At 51.9% G+C, this 21657-nt stretch overlaps 2 protein-coding genes across 6 annotated transcripts in view; both read right to left on the bottom strand.

The window, feature by feature from the left end:
* TTC28 (tetratricopeptide repeat domain 28) overlaps positions 1-7812 on the bottom strand; it is a 585613-nt gene extending 577801 nt beyond the window's left edge. For 2 of the 3 annotated variants that reach the window (XM_089775262.1, XM_075898911.2), the window contains exon 1: positions 7237-7381. In XM_089775262.1, coding sequence (XP_089631388.1) covers positions 7237-7335 — 99 coding nt within the window. In that variant the 5' untranslated portion in view covers positions 7336-7381. Of the gene's footprint in view, positions 1-7236; positions 7382-7696 lie in introns of those variants that run through there. The other variant, XM_075898909.2, reaches the window with a different exon arrangement.
* A 6173-nt stretch (positions 7813-13985) lies between these two features.
* The window catches only part of CHEK2 (checkpoint kinase 2), a 52576-nt gene continuing 44904 nt past the window's right edge, over positions 13986-21657 (bottom strand). For all 3 annotated transcript variants that reach the window (XM_075898919.2, XM_075898920.2, XM_075898921.2), the window contains exons 14-16: positions 20107-20192; positions 16637-16717; positions 13986-14228 (exon numbers count right to left, since the gene is read on the bottom strand). In XM_075898919.2, the coding sequence (XP_075755034.2) occupies positions 14109-14228; positions 16637-16717; positions 20107-20192 (287 nt within the window). In that variant the 3' untranslated portion in view covers positions 13986-14108. The remainder of the gene's footprint in view (positions 14229-16636; positions 16718-20106; positions 20193-21657) is intronic.

Genomic DNA, 21657 nt, shown 5'->3' on the forward strand with positions numbered 1-21657 from the left:
ATCAGTCCCCTTCTTGCCAGATTCTGTGAGAAGGTCTTGCCTCATACCAGGCCTCTGATGCAAGGGCTTATATATCAGGTTCTCTTCATACTATATACCCTACCACAATGGACCAAAACTCAGGGAACTGCTTTCATTATGTGTTCTGTTTGTTATCTGTGATGCACAGACATCAAGTCTGCACATGACACTTTGCATAAGACACTGCATACCACAGCTACAACCAGTGCTTTTTTTGTGACAGTATGCACTGGTACAGCATACCAGCACCCTTTTTTGTGAGCATTCTTGCTGCGTTGCTTTCCCCGGTACAGCCCCCGGCCCCGAGAGCAATCGCGCCACGGGGTACAGCTTAGCTGGGCCAGCAGGAGGGGGCGGAAAAGTAGCATGCGGCTCAGCTGGATGGGGGAGGGGCGGAAAAGCAGTGGGCGGCTCAGCTGGGTTGGGGGAGTGGAAAAGCGGCGGGCGGCTCAGCTGGGTTGGGGGAGTGGAAAAGCGGCGGGCAGCTCAGCTGGGCTGGGGGGGGCGGAAAAGCAGTGGGCAGCTCAGCTGGGCTGGGGGGGCGGAAAAGCAGTGGGCAGCTCAGCTGGGCTGGGGGGGCGGAAAAGCAGTGGGCAGCTCAGCTGGGCTGGGGGGGCGGAAAAGCAGTGGGCAGCTCAGCTGGGCTGGGGGGGCGGAAAAGCAGTGGGCAGCTCAGCTGGGCTGGGGGGCGGAAAAGCAGTGGGCAGCTCAGCTGGGCTGGGGGGCGGAAAAGCAGTGGGCAGCTCAGCTGGGCTGGGGGGGCGGAAAAGCAGTGGGCAGCTCAGCTGGGCTGGGGGGGCGGAAAAGCAGTGGGCAGCTCAGCTGGGCTGGGGGGGCGGAAAAGCAGTGGGCAGCTCAGCTGGGCTGGGGGGGCGGAAAAGCAGTGGGCAGCTCAGCTGGGCTGGGGGGGGCGGAAAAGCAGTGGGCAGCTCAGCTGGGCTGGGGGGCGGAAAAGCAGTGGGCAGCTCAGCTGGGCTGGGGGGGCTCAGTGAACCGACACTAGAAGCGTAGTGAGGAGGCGGCAGATGCCCCTGGGCCCAATGCTAGCTGGAGTGAGACTGGAGTGCACGCCACACAGGCCTATGTGAAGCATAGAGCAGTGAGCCGGGAGTTGGGCCATGTGCTGCCTCCCTGTATACACTGCGAGCTAAGGCAGCCAGCCGGCGGCAGGAGCAGCCACTTTAAAGATAGGGTTACCTTACCCGTCCCATCCCTCCAGTGCCTGGCTCTGTGGGAAAGGAATTTGGAAGGGGGGAGGGTACACTGGTGGTGCCTGGCTCTGGGAGAGGGTTGGGAGCATTGGGACAGAGGGGCTGAGGTGCCAGGCTCTGGGGAAGGGGTCGGAATGGAGAAGTGGGGGTGAGGATGCCTGGCTCTGAGGGATGGAGGAGTCAGTTTTGGTCCTGGCAGTGCTTTTTTTGTGATGGTACTTCCCTATTTTCCCAGCATACCGGAACTGAATGGCATTCTGGCGTACTGGTCCACTTGGAACATGTGGGTATTTAAGGGGCTGTGACTGCATTTTTGTATCCTGGTGCAGCTTTTTTTTTTCTTTTTTTTTTTTTTTCTCAACAACTTTCCCCTGGAGTACCGGCAGCTTTTTCCTTACAACAAAGCACTGGCTAGTACAGTCAAAGTTGTTTACAAGTTACCACTTCTTTTCTGTGATGCTGAACATACAAGGTTAAAGTAAATGCTGGGTGAAAGATGGTGCATTTTTATTATGCTTTCCAGCTCTACAGAAACTGCCTGCAATATTAGAGAGTAATTTGTGTAACCAGAAAGATTTTCCACACACACCTCAATTTAAAAAATTAAGCGTTTATATAGTCTGCAGTCCATGCATACTACCAAAGTCTTTGTGGAAATACATCAGCAGTTCTTTTTAACTGTTGCTCGCATACATAATTTTTCATATTTCAATACAGGCAGTCCCCGACTTACGCGGATCCGACTTACGTCGGATCCGCAGTTACGAACAGGGTTCCTCTCCCTGGTCTCCAGCAGACCAGGGAGAGGAAGCAAAGCGGCGGAACACGTGGGCAGCGGACAGGGCTGTCCGCTGCCCACGCACTCTGAGGCTTGGCTCTGCTTTGCCCCCTTCCCCCGGTCTGCAGACCAGAGGGAGGGGGGGGGCAAAGCAGAGCCAAGCCGCGGAGCGCCCGGCCAGCTGACAGCCCAGAGCGTCTGGGCTGTCAGCTGATCGCGCGCTCTGCAGCTTGGCTCTGCTTTGCCCCCCCCCATCCCCCTGGTCTGCAGACCAGGGGGACGGGGGGGGGGCAAAGCAGAGCCAAGCAGAGCCAAGCCGCGGAGCGCGCGATCAGCTGACAGGCCAGACGCGTCTGGGCTGTCAGCTGGCAGCGCGCTCCGCGGCTTGGCTCTGCTTTGCCCCCCCCCCCATCCCGCTGGTCTGCAGACCAGGAGGAGGGGGGGGAGCAAAGCAGAGCAAAGCCGCGGAACACGCGGGCAGTGGACAGCCACGGCGCGTCTGGGCTGTCCCGCTGCCCCTGTGCTCCATGGCTTTGCTCCAGACACCTGTGGTACAGCAGCTGGGGTGCTGCCAGTTGGTCCCGTAGCGCTGCTCTGGGCGCTACTGGACCAACCGGGCAGCACCCCAGCTGTTCTGCCCCAGGCTCCTGATTCAGCCACTGCTGGTCAGATTCAGCAGCGGCTGAATCAGGACGCCTGGGGCAGAGCAGCTTGGATGCTGCTGGGTTGGTCCAGTAGCGCCGAGGAGCGGCGGCGCTACTGGACCAACCCAGCAGCACCCCAGCTGCTCTGCCCCAGGCATCCCCAAGTCAGCCGCTGCTGAAACTGACCAGTGGCTGACTACAGGAAGCCCCTGCCCCGGGCTTCCTGGAATCAGCCGCTGATCAGTTTCAGCAGCAGCTGACTTGGGGATGCCTGGGGTTCTTAAGTTGAATCTGTATGTAAGTCAGAACTGGCGCCCAGATTCAGCCGCTGTTGAAACTGATCAGTTTCAGCAGCGGCTGAATCTGGACGCCAGTTCCGACTTACATACAGATTCAACTTAAGAACAAACCTACAGTCCCTATCTTGTACGTAACCCGAGGACTGCCTGTACAATAACCCTTAAAATTCTTTAAACCAAGTCTATCAAAACAAACTCAAACTGTGTATAAACACAATGTACTAACAACAGTTACTCTACTAGTGATCCCATAGACTTAATCCTGTTATTTATTGCCTACTGTCAAAAAAAAGCATTCAAAGCTTCCCTCACCTTAACTGCATTGGGAATGGTACTGTTAAATCAAACTACTTTTAAGATACTTGAATTCAGCAGATAGCTTGTTCTCCCCATAAACATAAACTGGCAACATGATCTCACAGATCTTATGCACTACACATCACAGAGCACTAACTTTGAGAACATTTTCCTCGCTGAGACTGAGCTTTGTCATGAGACATCTCCATTGGCCCTTCAGTCTCCAAAGACCACACCCCATGTTAATTTGGCAACCGCTTAGATGACAGACCTTTCCATGCATCTGTCCAGTTTGCCAGGGAAACAAAGGGTAGGTAGGATCACCCAGGAGGATGACTGCTGCAGAAAACATATTAATGACCATTGGAAAAGTCTGCTAAAAATTCCTTGCTTTCAGCCTGTCAGAAAGTCAAGAAGTGATGAACTTTCCTAGACCAGCCAGCATGTATATCAATAAAGCTTCCATGACTTGACTAACCACAGAGAAGTACTTCCTTTGGTTTATATACTCTGAGATTGGCAGCATATAGAATGAGAGACTTGTATCCCAACATCACAATTTACTCCCCCAGCCCGGACTCTACAACCTATGGTTCTCGAGCCAAATACGGCACAATATGTCTCTTTTGTCATTCCCAAAATACACGCAACTTTTTAAATTAAAATGAAAACTTCAAAATTTTAAAACCGCATAATTACTCAGTTTGAATGTCTGCATGAACCTGAATTTGACCAGTTATAATGTAAACGTCAAAGAAATATGCAAAAAGATGCAGCAGCAGAAGTCCCATTAAATAAAGTTTGGGAGTACAATGTTTCATTCATGCTATTATTGTCAATTATCAATAATATTAAGTTGTATATTTTCAGTCATGCACATGGGCATTCTTATAGCGCTCTTTGTTGACCACTTGTTCTGAATTTTGATGTAGTTTGGCTCTTTGGTTTGAAAAGGTTGCTGGCCCCTACCCCATACACAGCTCTAGCAACATGGACTTTTACAATCAAAAGTGCTAGAGCCACTACTGGTCATACCAGGTTTGCATGATGATCCAGACACATTGGTCTCTATTTTGAACAGACCTAAAAGAGCTCCTTCACCAGCTGCAGTTGTTTGGTGAGTAGTAATAGCATATCCCTGTCCACTCATGTTATCTTCACAAAATAGGACAGTATGCCCTCTCCTTATAATGGAGAAAAGCATTGCAGACCTCTGTGTCATATCCATGTTAGAAAAAACAAAATCTTGTAAAGAGCTTTCAGATCTATTCATGAAGAGTGCAAGATAAGAGAAAAGTACTGTTATTTTACTCCAAATGGCGACAATTCCCTCAGACATGTGTGGATATCCCACAACACTGGGTGACTGACCGGCAATACAGAAGGACACTTTTCCCACAAAATCCATGTGTCCCAAAGCAGCATGCAGGACATTAGATCACCTTTTTTGCCATTGCAACTTTGCCTGATTCCATGTGGACACAGCAGTCTGGCACAAGTGGCTGAATGTAAACATGCTCTCCACACATGTTTAAATTTTCTAGTGTGGATAAGAACAACCCTAACTCCTAGGTATTTTTCATCACACCTAATACTATGCTAAGGGCATAAGCACGATCTGCGCCCAGAGCAGTGCCAGCGTGTCTCTGCATAGCTGCAAATGAGCCATTTCCCTGCTACACCACAGTTATGGGGCAAGAGCTGTGAAGCCCCTCTGGCCAGGCAGCCCACCCATGCACCAGCCCTCCCCACCCATCTCCCACCAAGTCCCACCTGCCCAAGCCCTGCCTCAGCCCAGTAGCAGGGAACCGAAGGGGAGAGTGCAGGTGCTTGAGGGAAGGCGGGAAGGAGTTAAGGGGCTCAGCGAGCAGGTTTCCACTCCGGCAGTGGAGAGGAGAGAAGCGGGTGTGAGGGGTTCACTCCAGGCGAGGGGAGGGAAGGGAAAGGAAGGAGCGAGCGGGGGAGGGGTTCACTCCAGGCAGAGGGAGGGAAGAAACGAGCAGGGGGAGTTCGCTCCAGGCGGGGGGGGGGGGAGAAGCGAGCAGGGGGGTTCGCTCCAGGCGGAGAGAGGGGGGAGAAGCGAGCGGGGGGTTCGCTCCAGGCGGGGGGAGAAGCAAGCAGGGGGGCAGAAGCGAGCAGGGGGGTTCGCTCCAGGCAGGGGGGAGAAGCGAGCAGGGGGGGTTTGCTCCAGGTGGGGGGGGAGAAGCGAGCGGGGGGGTTTGCTCCAGGCGGGGGGGGGGAGAAGCGAGCGGGGGGGTTCGCTGCAGGCGGAGAGAGGGGGGAGAAGCGAGCGGGGGGGGGGTTCGCTCCAGGCGGGGGGAGAGAAGCGAGCGGGGGGGTTCGCTCCAGGCGGGGGGAGAGAAGCGAGCGGGGGGGTTCGCTCCAGGTGGGGGGAGAGAAGCGAGCGGGGGGGGTTCGCTCCAGGTGGGGGGAGAGAAGCGAGCGGGGGGGGTTCGCTCCAGGCGGGAGGGGAGAAGCGAGCGGGGGGGTTCGCTCCAGGCGGGAGGGGAGAAGCAAGCGGGGGGGGGTTCGCTCCACGGAGGGGAGAAGCAAGCGGGGGGGGGTTCGCTCCAGGCGGGGGGGGGAGAAGCAAGCGGGGGGGGTTCGCTCCAGGCGGGGGGGCAGAAGCGAGCGGGGGGGGTTCGCTCCAGGCGGGGGGAGAAGTGAGCGGGGGGGGGGTTCGCTCCAGGCGGGGGGGAGAAGCGAGCGGGTGGGGTTCGCTCCAGGCGGGGGGGGAGAAACGAGCGTGGGGGAGGTTCGCTCCAGGCGGGGGGGGAGAAACGAGCGTGGGGGAGGTTCGCTCCAGGCGGGGGGAGAAGCGAGCGGGGGGGGGTTCGCTCCAGGCGGGGGGGAGAAGCGAGCGGGGGGGTTCGCTCCAGGCGGGGGGGGAGAAGCGAGCGGGGGGGGTTCGCTCCAGGCGGGGGGGGGAGAAGCGAGCGGGGGGGTTCGCTACAGGCGGGGGGGGGGAGAAGCGAGCGGGGGGGTTCGCTGCAGGCGGAGAGAGGGGGGAGAAGCGAGCGGGGGGGCAGAAGCGAGCGGGGGGTTCGCTACAGGCGGGGGGGGAGAAGCGAGCGGGGGGGTTCGCTGCAGGTGGAGAGAGGGGGAGAAGCGAGCGGGGGGGCAGAAGCGAGCGGGGGGGGTTCGCTCCAGGCGGGGGGAGAGAAGCGAGCGGGGGGGTTCGCTCCAGGCGGGGGGAGAGAAGCGAGCGGGGGGGTTCGCTCCAGGCGGGGGGAGAGAAGCGAGCGGGGGGGGGGTTCGCTCCAGGCGGGAGGGGAGAAGCGAGCGGGGGGGGTTCGCTCCAGGCGGGAGGGGAGAAGCAAGCGGGGGGGGGTTCGCCCAGGGATGGGAGAAGCAAGCGGGGGGGGGGGGGGTTCGCTCCAGGCGGGGGGAGAAGCAAGCGGGGGGGGGTTCGCTCCAGGCGGGGGGAGAGCTGCGAGCGGGGGGGTTCGCTCCAGGCGGGGGGAGAAGCGAGCGGGGGGTTCGCTCCAGGCGGGGGGGAGAAGCGAGCGGGGGGGGTTCGCTCCAGGCGGGGGAGAAGCGAGCGTGGGGGAGGTTCGCTCCAGGCGGGGGGAGAAGCGAGCGTGGGGGAGGTTCGCTCCAGGCGGGGGGGTTCGCTCCAGGCGGGGGGGGGGAGAAGCGAGCGGGGGGGGTTCGCTCCAGGCGGGGGGGGAGAAGCGAGCGGGGGGGGTTCGCTCCAGGCGGGGGGAGAAGCGAGCGGGGGGGGGGGGGGTTCGCTCCAGGCGGGGGAAGAAGCGAGGGGGGGTCCGCTCCAGGCAGGGGGGGAGAAGCGAGCGGGGGGGGGGGGTTTGCTCCAGGCGGGGTTGGGAGTAGCGAGGGGGGGTCCGCTCCAGGCGGGGGGGGAGAAGCGGGGGGGGAGAAGCGAGGGGGGGTCCGCTCCAGGCGGGGGGAGGGGGAGGGGGAGGGTTGCTGAGGAGCCGGAGTCGCCGCCTCCCCCTCCCCGCACCGGGCGCCCGGCCCCAACTTACTCCGGGAGGTTGCGGGTCCCGTCGCTGCTGCCGCCGCTCGCGAGCCCAGCCCCCAGCGGCGGCCCCCGGCGGGGCGGGCGGCGGCGCCTGTTGCTCCATGGAGCTCGCGCCGGCTCCTCCCCCTCAGGGGAGCGCCGCCCCCCCCACTCGGGGCCGCGCTGCTCCGGCCCCGCCCCTGGGCGCGCTCTGCGCCCCTCCCCCACGCCCGCGCGCGGGCCCTGAGGCGCCTGGCGGGGCGGGCTCGTGCGGGCGGGCGGGGGGTGCGGGGCCCGGCTAGACCCTCCCCCGCCAGCCCGCGCGCGCCAGGGCACAGCCCCGCGGGGCCGCGCGCGGGGAGCTCGGCGCGGCGCAGGGCGAGACACCCTCCCCCCGCGGCCGCCGCTGCACGTTCTCCCGCGCGTGTCCCCGGCCAGCGGCAGCCGGCGGCCCTGGCACCTCGCGCACGAAGCTGAGCCGCTACCTGAGGGGCAGAAGCGGAGACTCCTCCCGGCCGCCCAGCGCTGGCCCGGCGGGGCAGCTCAGTAGAAGTGCCTGGAAGGAGCAAGGTCTGTTCGTCCGCTCTCCGCTGTGTCCTGTGCGAGGCATGAACGGAGCTGGGTTCCCTCAGCCGTAGGCAGTAGCATCCCCTCCTCCCTCGACTTGAGAGTCCTCTTTGCACAGCCCCTTCTCCCGCTTGTTAGTTACCTATCATGACCAAGGCTGAGTCAGGGACAGGACCTGGTCAAACTGCGGAAGCTAGATCCCATCATCCTTGGCTGATGGCCCAAGCCTTGCCATCTGGGGCAGAAGTTGTAGAGGTCACATAAAAATCACAGCATGTCACTCTCAGCTTTAGCTATGGCCCATATGTCTGTTTCAGTCCCTGCTTTCCACAATACAATCCCTCAACTCACAAATGAATGTCTGAATAATATCTTGATTGCTAAGGATTAGAAACATAGCCCTGTGGTATGGATCCATCATTCAACTATAGAAATATTTGAGCATTTTTTTCCAACACTGAGAAATTTATTATATCCATCTAGTTACAGACCTGGGCAAAATACATCGCACAGGATGAATCCAGCTCACCAAGCCACTGGAGTCAGCCCCAGACACAGTGCAGAGCCCCACCCACATATGCTCAGAAAAGCAGGGGCCCAGATTCTGTGTGTTTCTCAGCTGAGACACGCAGGGGAGGGGGGGGGGAGAAAGGGGCACGAGGGGAAGCTTCATGTGCTGCCCCACCCTCAGCACAAACCCCTTGGCAGGTTTCTAGCCAATGAGAGCTACCTGTCTGAATAACAAGGAGCATAGAACGCACCCGCCCCTCAGGCTCAGTCACCCATGCTGCAGCCCGGGCAGGAGCAGGCAGGCTGCCTCAGAAATATGCTGCACTCCTGGCCAGGAGTCACCTAAGTAAGTCTCCTAGCCAAAGCCTGCCTCTGGCATTCCAGCCCCTCTTTACCAACCCTCTGCCCCCCACTCCTGCCCCCCTACCTCACATAACCCAAACCCTCTACCCCTTCCTGCACCCCTATCCTCTCCCAGAACTTGCACCCCACTCCCCTGACCCAGGCTCCAACTCAAACCCCTGCACTCCAGGTCACACTCCGTTCCTCTCCTAGGGCACAACCCAAACCTTCACACCCCAATCCAGTGCTTCAGATCACAACCAGCTCCTTCACCTAAATTCCCTCCCAGACCTCAAAGCCAGCCCCTTCACCTCCAAGGCCTTACCCCAGCTCCCTTCTGCACCCAGTCTCCATCCCATACCCTGCACCTCCTCCATTAATCCCTTGACTAATTTCCAAAATCTTGGAGTGCCCCTCCCTATCAAAAATTTTGCCCACTCCTGATCTAGTAGGGTTGGACTATTAGGATTCTTTTTGTTCTTGTTTAGAGATTTTCTTTAAGAACTTCTTGACAAGTATGGGGTACCATTCCAGTAAGCATGTGCATAAGCAGTGAGTTATATGGGCCGATGGTACCCTGACACTAGGAATATTCCTAGCTCAGGACTAGACTCAACTGAAACTTTCTACATGCCTTTGCTCCCTGTTGCCTGCATCCCCTGACTCTCCTGCTGCCCCATGCACTCACTCCCTGTGCTTCTCCCAGCCCCACCCACAACTCCCAAGTGATTTTAAATGCCACTGCCCGGGGAGGGTGCCCCCAGGTAAGTGTGGCACCACACCCATTCATTCCACCCACACTATGCATCCACTCTCTCTAGAGGCTGCACCCCTCCCTCACTCAAGCTTGCTCTCAAAGCCTCACGCAGGTGGTGGTGGACAGAGAGTTTGAGTGGAGGAGGGGTGCAGGCACTGGACATTTTGAGCACCACCAACATTTTTGCAAACCTGATGCCCCTGGACACAACCATGCATTTCCTGCGCTCTGGAGAGATTAAAATAATTGATTTGGCCCAATCAAAACACAATAAGTTATTTTCCTTATCAGCAAGGTTTTGCAAAACAGTCCACATCACTCTGTCTACTTTTTTCACATGGTTCACGAGCCTTTCCCATTCTGAGAGACTCTCCGAGTACTTCATGCTCACAACTGTTTTCCCCTTTGGGTCATTCCCTAGACTGAGAGCAGGGCATCCCTTTTGTAACACGTAGTGCTTTCTGCCTGTACTATGGATCTCTGTCACACGCTCCTTCTGATCAGAGCTTCACAAATTCCACATTAGGTCGGAATTTCACCCTGTCTGCTACTGCCATAGAGCAGCACAGATTTACAGAACAGCTTGGATCTCTCAATGTAGAAAGCCAGGACACATCTAACTTTGCAGAGTGGAAACATCACTCTGAATTCCTGTTCTCTTTTGGGAAGAAAACTGGCAGGAAAACAGCCTGATTACTATGGACTAGCGGGGCCACCATTGGGAGGAATGATTTGAGTGGGAGCACAGTTGAACCTTGTCCTTACAGAACCTCATATACAGGGATTCTGATGTAAGGGCACTAATTTGTAAGACCCTTTCTGGCCAAGATGATCACGACCAGGAAGGTGACCTTCCAAGAGAGAGATGACAGAAAGCACAATGCCAGTGGCTCAAACTGGGAAGGGGCCAGGAGTCTTGACATGACCATTAGGTCCCATGGTGGGATTGGTTTGTGAATTTGGGAGTAAAGTCTCTCTAATCTCATGAGGAAACAGATGGACATTTCATGGGAGAAGTCTGCTTTACCATCCACCAGGTGGTGGAAGGCTGAGATTATTGCTAGGTGCTCCTTGATATGATGCTAGGGCCTGACCTTGTTACTTCAGATGGAGCATGTATTCTAACACAGACTAGAAGGGCTAACAAGTCAAAGAGAGACCATCTTGGGAAAACCACACTGAAAACATGTTTCCACCTGGCTAGGTAAGTTGTTCTGTAATAGGAAGCCATCTCCTAAAGCAAGACCTACTGGACTTGTTTTAAAAAATGCCTGATCCACTGGATTCAGCCATGGAGCATGGTCTGGTGGAAGGCCTTGAGGATCAGGTTTGGGCAGGGTGTTAGTAGCAGAGGGTCACTAATGACAGACTCAACAATGTGTGGAACCAGTGTTGTTGTGGTAATGCAGAGGCTATAAGGAGGACTCTTGCTTTCTTGCTTGACTTTCAAAAGGATTGTTTGCATCACAGGAACAGAGACAAATACATCGAATAAGAGCTCTGTCCATGGAGGGAGGAAGGCATCTGAGATCCCAGGGTGTGACTGCATATCAAGCAAAACCTTTTGACATTTGCTGTTGTTCATGGTTGCAAACAAGTCCACTATATAGAGACACCTCCACCTCTGGAAGATCTATATGCTTACTCTGGATGAAGGAACCACTCATGCTCCCTACAAAAATTTGGTCCCGTTAAAAAATAGCCCTACCATGAGTGCAGTGGACTGTACTAGATAAACTCTTGAGGTCCCTTCCAGTCCTATGATTCTATGGTAAAAAGAGAAAGACCTGCTGAGGTCACCTGCCAGAGTGTTCCAGGCTCCCGGAAGAGGAGAAGCTCCAAGGTGGATGAAATATTTCACACAGAAGAATGGCCTCTTGCCCTAGTTAAAGAAGTGTGCTCCTCCCTGTCCATTTATTAAAAAATGGCTGCCCTATTGTCCATGAGCACTCGTACACCTTTGCCCATGATCTGCGGTTGGAACACTTGACCCATTATATCAGTGCATAAGTGCACAGCACCAGAAGCCTCTAACAGATACCACGGAGGGGAAATTATCCAGTAATGGTGCATGTGGTATACACACACCTACAATAGAGTGGATATGAGAAGTTCTTTGTTTGCTCATTACCTTTCTAGATCATTAAATATTTTATATACAGGCAGTCCCTGACTTACGCGGATCCGACTTATGTCGGATCCGCACTTACGAACAGGGCTTTTCTCGCCCCGGAGCTCACGGGCGACAGGTCGCCACCCGTGTCCTCCGGGGCGAGAAAAGCTTCTCCCGGTCTCCCTGGTCTGCTGGGGGGGTCCAGCAAAGCCGCTGGACCCCCCCCCCAGCAGACCAGGGGGACAGGAGCAAAGCTGCCCAGGCGGCGGGGGTCCCGCTGCCTGGGTGGCTTTGCTCCCAGGCAAACGAGCAAAGCCGCCCAGGCGGCGACTTTGCTTGGGTGTCCTTGGTCTGCTGGGGGGTCCAGCGGCTTTGCTGGACCCCCCCAGCAGACCAGGGAGACAGGAGCAAAGCAGCACGGGCAGCAGGGTCCCTCCACCTGTGCGGCTTTGCCCAGGTCTCCCTGGTCTGCTGGGGGGGGGAGGGGGCGCAGCTAGTGTGCCCCCCCCCCAGCAGACCAGGCTTTTGTTGCGGGACGCCTCGGGTAGAGCAGCTGGGGTGCTGCCGGGCAGGTCCTGTGGGAACCTACCGGGCAGCGCCCCAGCTGTTCTGTCCCAGGCTCCAGATTCAGCAGTTGTTGAAACTGATCAGGCTGATTCCAGGAAGCTGGGGGCAGACCAACTCTGCCTCCTGGCTTCCTGTGGTCAGCACCTGGTCAGTTTCAGAGGCAGCAGCTGAATCTGGAGCCAGTTCTGACTTACATACAAATTCAACTTAAGAACAAACCTATAGTCCCTATCTTGTATGTAACCCGGGGACTGCCTGTACTTTTATAATGTCATTTCTTATTTATCTCCTAAAGTACATAACAGACATTTTTTGAGGAGACAGAGCTAGATGCCAACCATATACTGATGGCATTTTACAGCAGCTAGAACAGAAAGCTATGGACCCAATTTACAGAACAGAAAGCTATGGACCCTGTCACCCCAGAATTTACCATCTAATTGTATCTGAATCACAGTGTCTGCCAGAAGCTTAATATAAGTGCAAAATGAAGTTTGAGCCCTTTGGTATATTTCCAATAATGGCCTTTGGTGGAAGTGGATCAGCTGCTCATCAAATGCTCTGTGATTATTTGAATGAATGTGGCACCTTGAAACAAATTCCCATTATGGATCCCATAGCCAGCTCCTTATTCTCAAACAGTATCAAGGAAAAAGTCCAGCACTATTAACAGATACATTTCACTTCTGAGACCTAAGGTCATCCATCAGCATTGTGAATACTATCTCTGTGCCATTCAAGCAGCATGAAATCAGAACAGCAGAGGCCCAAACTATCAGTGAAAATCAATTGCTCATTCAATTGACCTAATATAGTGGTTTTCAAACTATGGGTCATTACCCAGCACTGGATCGATCTCATTGCTGCAGACTGATCAGTGAAGGTGCTAAGGCAACTACCTGGCACCGCTGACTGTGCTGTGCCCCGGAAGTGGCCAGCAAAAGGCCTGGCTCCAATATGGCAGGGGAGAGAGTGCCCCAAACACTAGCTCCATACCTGCTGCTGGCTGCTTAGCACCTCCGCTGCACCGCCAACAAGAAGCCTCTCAAGGTAAGCTTCTCCCACCCCTGTCCTGACATACACCTCCCAAGGCTCAGCACCCTAAGCCTCTCATCCTCAGCCCCATTTCAGAGCCCACACTCCAGTCAAATTATATTGGGTCATGGGCATCAACAATTTTCTTCAACGGGGTCAGGAGAAAAAAAAATGTTTGAAAACCATTGGCTTATCACCACCTCCTGGATAACTTCACCCTAGAAAGATGTTTGAGAGCAGGTGGTAGTTTGCTTGGTATTTTATCTTATTTACATGGAAATCCTCACAAATGAGGGATAGCCATCAGAAGGCCTTAATGGACCATGTTGCACCCCCTTTGCATCCAGACCCACTCCTGCAGTCCTCCACAACTCTCCTCATGCCCTAGTGCTTACTCCACACCACAGGGGCAGAGCTTGGGAGCTTACTTCACTCAACCCAGCTCTGCAGCCAGAGTTGGGGGTTTTCCTGCTTCACCCAGCTCGGCATCTGGGAAGCAGAGTTGGGACTCAGAGGTTTACCCTGCTCCTCCAGGTGCTCTAGTTGGAAAATGGGAAAGAGGGATTGCCCCACTCCATCCCCCTGGTGCTCCAACTGGGGAGCGGGCACAGGCGCTTACCCCATTCCATGTGGAAGTGGAGACAGACTTGTTTTGCTTTGCTCCGCTCCGTGCACCCACTCAGTTCTCCAACCAGGAAGCAGTATTGGGACTTTGGGACTTGCTCTGTTCCACCCACCTGCGCCTGGTGCTTCAGCCCAGGAGCAGGATCCCAGGGCTGGTTCTAGCCCTGTTCCCTGGCTGGAGCACCAGGTGGGGCGGGGTAAGTCACTGGCATGTTGAACCTGCTCTCTGGGTATATCAAAAAGCTATTGTCCAAATCAGTGAGTCACTCCATTCTTACAAAGTTATTTTTATTAATCAGTGATTAGTACTGAACAATTATTCCATTATTAATAGAAAAAAATCTTATAAAAATCTGTATAAACCATAGACAAAAACAAAAATTCAAGACAGTTTACGTTCTTCCACTTTTTTTTCCTGAAATGATGTAGAAGGAACAGCATGCTTAGAAGAGACAGATTCCTCCTCTTTTTCATGGGGACGTTTTCTGGCTGCGGTTGTTGGCTAAAAGAAAGAGTCAAGAGCAGGACTACGTAAGTCAAACCCAAATACCTAACATGTTTAATTTTGATATATGTTTGGAATGAAGGCAAAGCCCAACAATTACACCTACTGTAAGTCAAGGTGATTAAGAAACCCTCTTTGTTACTTCCCATATGACAACAAAACAAAAACACCATGAACAAAGGAGAAAGATTCAGAATCATCATAAGAACGGCCGTACTGGGTCTGACCAAAGGTCCATCTAGCCCAGTATCCTGTCTGCCAACAGTGGCCAATGCCAGGTGCCCCAGAGAGGGTGGACTGAAGACAATGATCAAGCGATTTGTTTCCTGCCATCCTTCTCCAGCCTCTGACAGACAGAAGCCAGGGACACCATTTCTATCCCCTGGCTAAAAGCCTTTTATGGACCTAACCTCCATGAAATTATCTAGCTTCTCTTTAAACTCTGTTATAGTCCTAGCCTTCACAGCCTCCTCTGGCAAGGAGTTCCACAGGTTGACTATGCGCTGTGTGAAGAAGAACTTTCTTTTATTAGTTTCTATCATCAGCTGCACTTTCCCCATTACCAGTCCTTAGAACATTTTATCATGTTGCCCATCACAAAATTGATAGGACAACATTTTCCTCTTTCTTGATCATCTGTCATTTAGGGAGCTCACAATTAATGTAAATCTAATTTCTCTGGGTTATCTCAACGCTCTTCTTCCCTCCACTCCTCATGTGTCAATTTTTCCTGGACTGACACCAACCTTAAGAACACTGCAAAGGATGATCTATAAAAAAAAATCTCATCAAGGAATTGCAACAAATTTCTTTCAGACTTAAACTGTGATAAACAGTTTAAGTACGTATTACAAGGCATATTAAAACAAGGCATGTGAGCTGGATTTATACCTCTCTCAATGGGATAATTCTTATGTCATCTTCAAGATCATGGGAATTGGCAACAGCATCTCCAGTCAGCAAGCACATAGATCCTCTAATGTCAGAAAGCTTCTGCCCTTAAATCTCTTTTCTCCCCCACCAACCCTGCAGCTTCTGGGCTTGGGTAGAGGCATCTCTCCCCACAGCAGCCCTAAGCAAGGCTTAATGGGAAGCTGTGCAGCTTTTGGGGGAGCTACGAACAGGGGTGGCCAAGCTGTGATTTACAAGCCACATGGGATTCCTTTACAGGTGATGTGCAGCTCATGGAGCCCCCACACTCCCTCATTCTTCACCAATCAGACTGAGGGAGGAGGAGGTTCTCTGGGTTTCTACCCTGTGGCAGGGTGGTGGGTTTAGGAGCTTCCACCAGAGATGAGTGGTGCCTGCTGAGAGTGGGGGAGAGGGTACAGTTGGGGGGTTCAGCTTCAGCTCTCCTCAACAGCTTGAGTGATGCCCCCTCAAACACACCCATCCCATCTAACCCTCAGCAGCCCCTCCCTGCAGCTCCCAGTGTTCACTCTGCATGATGAGGCAGCAGCAAACAGCTGGGAGCTGTAGGGAGGAGCCACTGCTTTAACTCCTCAGCCAGAGGCAGAAGCAGCAGCAAAAGCAGTAGTTCTCCCTGCAGAACCCAGCTGCTGCCACCACTTCTCATGGCCACAGCTCCCCACTTGCCATGCGGCGAGGTGGCCTGACAACACCACATGACCCAGTGGGGCCAGTAAACCTTGGCAAAAATCTGGGGGAGGGGGTGGAATATAATCACCATGAGATCTTAGGGCATGAGGTCTGCAGTATGTGCCTGCCAACGCTTGGGGCTTCAGTAGGAGCAGGGCTGAAGTCCTGAGCCACAGCAGGCACCTCCCATGGGGCAGAAGCCCACAGATGCCCCTCCCCATGTGGCTGAAGACATGAACCTCAGCAGGTGTGCCCTGACTCTTGAACTTCTGAAAACTTATCTTCTTCTGTTGTACAACGCTCAAGCATTCAGTAAATTAACTGGTCTATGACATCTCTTCTACAAACCTGATACAAGAACACTGCAATTATTATTATATGCACATGATCTATTACTTTAACTCTCCTCTTTTCTTAATAAACCTCTACATGTTAGCTAAAAGATTGGCAGCAGCGTGATTATTGGGTACGAGCTGAGTTATATATATATTTACCAGGCTAAGTAGTTGACCTCTTGAGAAGGACAATTAAACTAGTAACCATTCATTAGTCTAGTAGTGAGAGCAAGGCCTAAATGCCTAAGAGAAACTGCATTTTTTACTTCTTGTTAACCACCACAGTGAGACAGAAGCTTATTTTTGATACTGGTTCAGTATTATCTAATGACAGAATAACCACAATTTTGGGATGATTCTGCCTTATTTTCCAGCAGTTTATTCTGACTCTGGCACTCTCAGCTGTGACCCATTAAGGCCAGGTGACATGTATTTAAAATGCAAACTAATCACAGCAAGAAAAGAACATACCAGTTTTGATGTCTGCGGTGGATGCATAGAGACTCTAGTTTGTGTGAATAGTTGTTGAAATGTGCTCTTCATACTTTCATCCTGTGAAGAATTATAATCAGTTAGTAACATGGAAAGTTTGGGGAAAAAAGATATGGCTGGTCCTGAGTCCTGAGGTCTGGGCACTGCACTACCATCTGAGCCTCAAGTTATGGTCCCAGGACCAGTGTCCCAGGGGCTGGGAATGCTTAAGAACTGAACACTTAGCAGTAAATCCTACAAAAGCGAGTCAAGAAAGGCATTAAGGACTCTTAAGGGAACTCTGTTCAATCCTCTTCAACCTATGTTGGTGGGAGGGGGAATTAAAAACTTTCATTTGAAGGGAGTTTTCAAAACAAACTTACTTTATGAAAGCTGCAGGAAACTATATGAAAGTTTACAACGATTTATATGCAGAACCCTGAGTAGATATAAAATTTGTATCCACATCTGTATCTGCAAAAATGAGCCATGGATATCCACACTGGCAGCTCTGGACGTGGATAGCCCTGAATATAACACAGATATCCATGGGTCTGCAGAGCTCTATTTTTATGTTTTTGCTATACAGGCAGTCCCCGGGTTACGTACAAGATAGGGACTGTAGGTTTGTTCTTAAGTTGAATTTGTATGTAAGTCGGAACTGGTACATATTGTAGGGGAAACTCTAGCCAAACATTTTTTTTCGTTTTGGATAGCATAGGGAAAGGTTAACTCCCCTCTAATGTTTGTTTTGCTGTCTGTTCCCCTGTTCAGAAGATTTCACATCTATTTCTGTCCCTGTGACAAACTCAGGACTAAAGGAGTAACTCATCAAATACCAAACAGCTCTGCACCATGCTTTGAGCTAATAGCTTTATTTCCACACACCACCCAGGGTTCTAGGAGGAGGGTCCTTTTTTTGCTAACACAATGAGGCCAGCACTTTGTTTGTTTTGGTGGAGTCTTTGTTTGCCCAGGGAGCCCAGCATGTATAGGGGGAGGAGGGGCGGAGAGGCTGCTTTTGTCTGCTGTTCGGCAGCCTGTTGCTCAGGGGAGGGGGCAGCCTGTTGCTGGCAGGGGGGGAGGGGGGAGGCGTGCAGGATCCGAGGCCGCGGAGGGGGGGGGCAGCGGGCGTGGGGAGGCACTTTTCCTCTGCCCGGCAGCTCTGCGGGATCCCTGTCCCTGTGGCCAGCTGCTGCAGGCAGAGGCCAGTTGGAGCCGGCCGAAGAGGAGGAGGAGGTGGATTCTAGGACCTAGGTGAGCGAGCCCCGGGGACGCTGCTGCGCTCCGGGAGGGCAGACAGGCTGCTTTTGTCTGTTCCACAGCCTGTTGCTCAGGGGAGGGGGCAGCCTGTTGCTGGCAGGGGGGTGGGGGGGGGAGCGGGCGTGGGGAGGCACTTTTCCTCTGCCCGGCAGCTCTGCGGGACCCCAGTCGGAGCAGGCCCGAGGAGGAGGAGGATCCTAGGACCCAGGTGAGCGAGCCCCGGGAATGCTGCTGCGCATGTTCGGGAGTTGCCTCACCCTGTTCGTATCTAGGGATCCGACCTAAGTCGGATCCACGTAACTCGGGGACTGCCTGTAGTTGCTGATTCATCATACGCTACAGAGAAGTGATTGTGGGCACCAAAGAACAATAAAACAGACAGTCTGAAAGCTGGCTGAGATTTTAAGACCTACCTCTTAAAACTTTAAATAAAAAAAGGGAATGAAATGGGCAGGGTCAGTGATGAATGAACAATGGGGAAGGAAGGTAAAAAGTGGGAGAGGGGCTAACAATGTGACCACACATTTTTAGAAAAACAAACAATGGTGCTGTAGCACCTTAAGAGAATAACCAAAAAATATAGATCATAACCCTTTGTTGGCTCAATTTACTTCTTCAGATGACACTTTTTTTGTTGTTGTTCTTTTCTTTTCTTTTTAAGAGTAAATAGAAGTTGGGAAGGACTGGCTGAAGGGCAAAGCCCACAGCCTAGGGCAGGGGTGGGCAATAATTTTCGCAGGGGGGTCGCAATGAATTTTGGTACTTGGTCGTGGGCCAGGCAGGACCTAGGGCAGAAAGGGCAGGGCTGGGGACTAGCCTCTCCCCAGAGTTGTCTGGGGCCAGAGGCTTTGAATTAAAAACACAGCAAGAGGCTCCTAGCTCCAATGCTACTGTATTGCCTGGCAGCCGCCTGGGGTTGCTATGGCTATTTAAAGGTAGTGTTGTGACCAGGAGCCTTTTAAATAGGGTACTGCTGCCTGAGCCAGCGCCTAGAAATTTGGTGGCATGGGTAGCAGGCTAAAAATAGAAAGCAGCTAGATGCAGTCTGCAGGCTGGATCAGAGTGTTAGGCAGGCTGGATGTGGCCCCCGGCCCGCATTTTGCCCAGCCTTGGCCTATAGCAATGGGTTTCAAACTAGAAGTGGCAACCCAGTACTAGGTCCCAGAATGTCAAGCACACTGGCTCATCTGACAACTGCCTCACCGGTGACGTGCAAGCTGCTCTGTGTGCTGCTCTTGACCACAGGCACTGTTCAGTTTCCCAATTATTACCAGTCCCTTCCTGTGATGAAAATATGCAAGGTCTATTAAATGCTGAATAGTGTGTCAGATTTTCTTTTGGATAAAGCATTACTTTTCCCGGACGATACCTCAGGCCATATCTGTCAATTTAAGAATGACCTGGTATGTGTGTCTTGGCAAAGCTAGTGTCTGACGTCACTGTCCCATTATGGCCATTTATTAACCGAAGCACCATTTTTCACCTCTGACAATCTTTGGATCTCTATTCTGATTTGAGCGCCCAGAGTCTCACTACAATTACAGCATGGCAATCAGAGCCTTCCACAGAGGAGGAATAAGACAGAATTTTAACAAATTCAGTTGACTTCACTGAAACAACTCAAATTCTCATCTAGTTTATAATGCCACTCCCACTTATCTTTTATCCCTTGTAATTTATTGCAGTTTTAAAAACCCATCTAGTGGTGATTACTGTAAACTAAACTGCTTAAAATGTAAATCTGTACCCAGCTAATCCATTCCATGAGATCCAAAGGACTGCAAAGGTACAGAATTGTGACTCAAACCTGGAGAATGCAAAATAGGAATTTTCTAGTACCAAGCACCATTGCTTGTCTTATGATAGTGAAGTCACAGAAGGAATCACTTCAATTCAAGCAAGGATCGGACATCCTGTCTGGGTCTCTAATGACCACAGCAGTTACTCTTCCTTAAATGCTGGCTCACTCCTCTTCAGACATTACAAATGTCCTGCAAAGACAGACCACAGAGCCACTGTTGAATTTTCACTAAGAAAGAGCTTTTTAGCCATGAGAGACTGTTCTACGCCACCTTATTTAGCTAGTCTAACTAGCTATAATGTTTCTTGTGAATTAAGTCTTACATATGCCACATAGTAACAAATAGCAAGTTCCCCTCCAAGAATGTTACTACTGTACTGTTCTTTAGATACAAGTCAACACATACCTGAAGCCAGGGATGTTCTAAGGCTTGTTCCGTTGTAAGACGTTTATTTGGATCCACTACTAACAGCTTCTTCACAAGATCCAAAGCTAAGATAATAAAATAGGGTGATTGGCATAATGCCAATAACCTAATTACTTCCTAACTTTACAATAAATTATCCAATGTGTTTAAGGTAGTACAAAGGCTTGTTATGACATTAATAAAATTAAACTAAATATTTCACTTTAGCTCATGGAAGATTAGGATTAGCAAAAGTGTTCTCCTTTAACAAATAAATATTTCCTGTTTAAAGAATAGTCTGAATACAAATGCTTTACTGTACAAAAAAACCTCTTGTGCTATAAATGGTGCTGATCAGTTTCCTCTAATTTTTTTTCTATCCATGTGCAGAATAAATTTTGCTATGTGCACCAAGGCATGTGTGCCCCCAGTAGCAACACATGCTGCCAGCTGTGGGCGCTCTGTTAATCAGCTGGGCAGCATTTGAATCTCTCCTGGGTGGCCACCCAAAGTACTTGGCTTACAGGGAATACCGATACTGATCAGCAAATACATACTAAAACTCACTTGGGACAGTGAGTTACTGTCCCTAAACGGTTACAAATGCTTGTAATACTGCAAGTGGTGTTATGTGATCACATTTCATTGTGGGTACAAAACTGAACTCATTTAAAATCTAACTACCTGATTGCACCAAATCAGGCAGTGAGGCATCTAAATGGGAGCAAATGTGCCACTGTATTGGAGGCCAGGCTGAGACCTAGCTAAGGTTTGGTGCCTGAGTGTCTATAATTAAACAACATGTTACCAGTAACATATACCTCTGGCAGATTCTCATATAGTTGTCTACTGTGTTTTTATGGCTGTTTCCTTCACTCAAGCATTCAAACCAGGATCCTAAGACTTTTGGATTGATTACATAATAAAAAACCTGCTTAATAGGCATTGTGAAAAAGCAAAAGTAATACTTTCACGTCAGCAGACAAATAACCAGTGGCAAATTTTTAAAGTGCTTGTACACAAATGCTAGGAGTCTGACTAATAAGATGGGTGAACTAGAGTACCTCGTATTAAAGGAGGAGATAGACATAATAGGCATCGCTGAAACCTGGTGGAATGAGGAAAATCTGTGGGACACAATCATACCAGGATATAAAATATATAGAAAGGATAGAACAGGCCGGGTGGGTGGCGGAGTGGCACTGTATGTGAAAGATAATGTAGAATCAAATGAAATAAAAATATTAAGTGAATCAACATGTTCCATAGAATCGCTATGGATAGAAATTCCATGCTCCAATAATAAGAAATGAGCAGTAGGGATATATTACCGACCACCTGACCAGGACAGCGATACTGACATTGAAATGCTGAGGGAGATTAGAGAGGCTACCAAAATAAAGAACTCTATAATAATGGGGGATTTTAATTACCCCCATGTTGACTGGATACATGTCACCTCAGGAAGAGAAGCGGAGATAAAATTTCTCAATGGCTTAAATGACTGCTTCTTGGAGCAGCTAGTGCAGGAACCCACAAGGGGAGAGGTAA

Source organism: Pelodiscus sinensis, chromosome Z (assembly GCF_052426305.1).
Source record: "Pelodiscus sinensis isolate ZL-2025 chromosome Z, ASM5242630v1, whole genome shotgun sequence".
Classification (NCBI taxonomy): Eukaryota; Metazoa; Chordata; order Testudines; family Trionychidae; genus Pelodiscus; species Pelodiscus sinensis.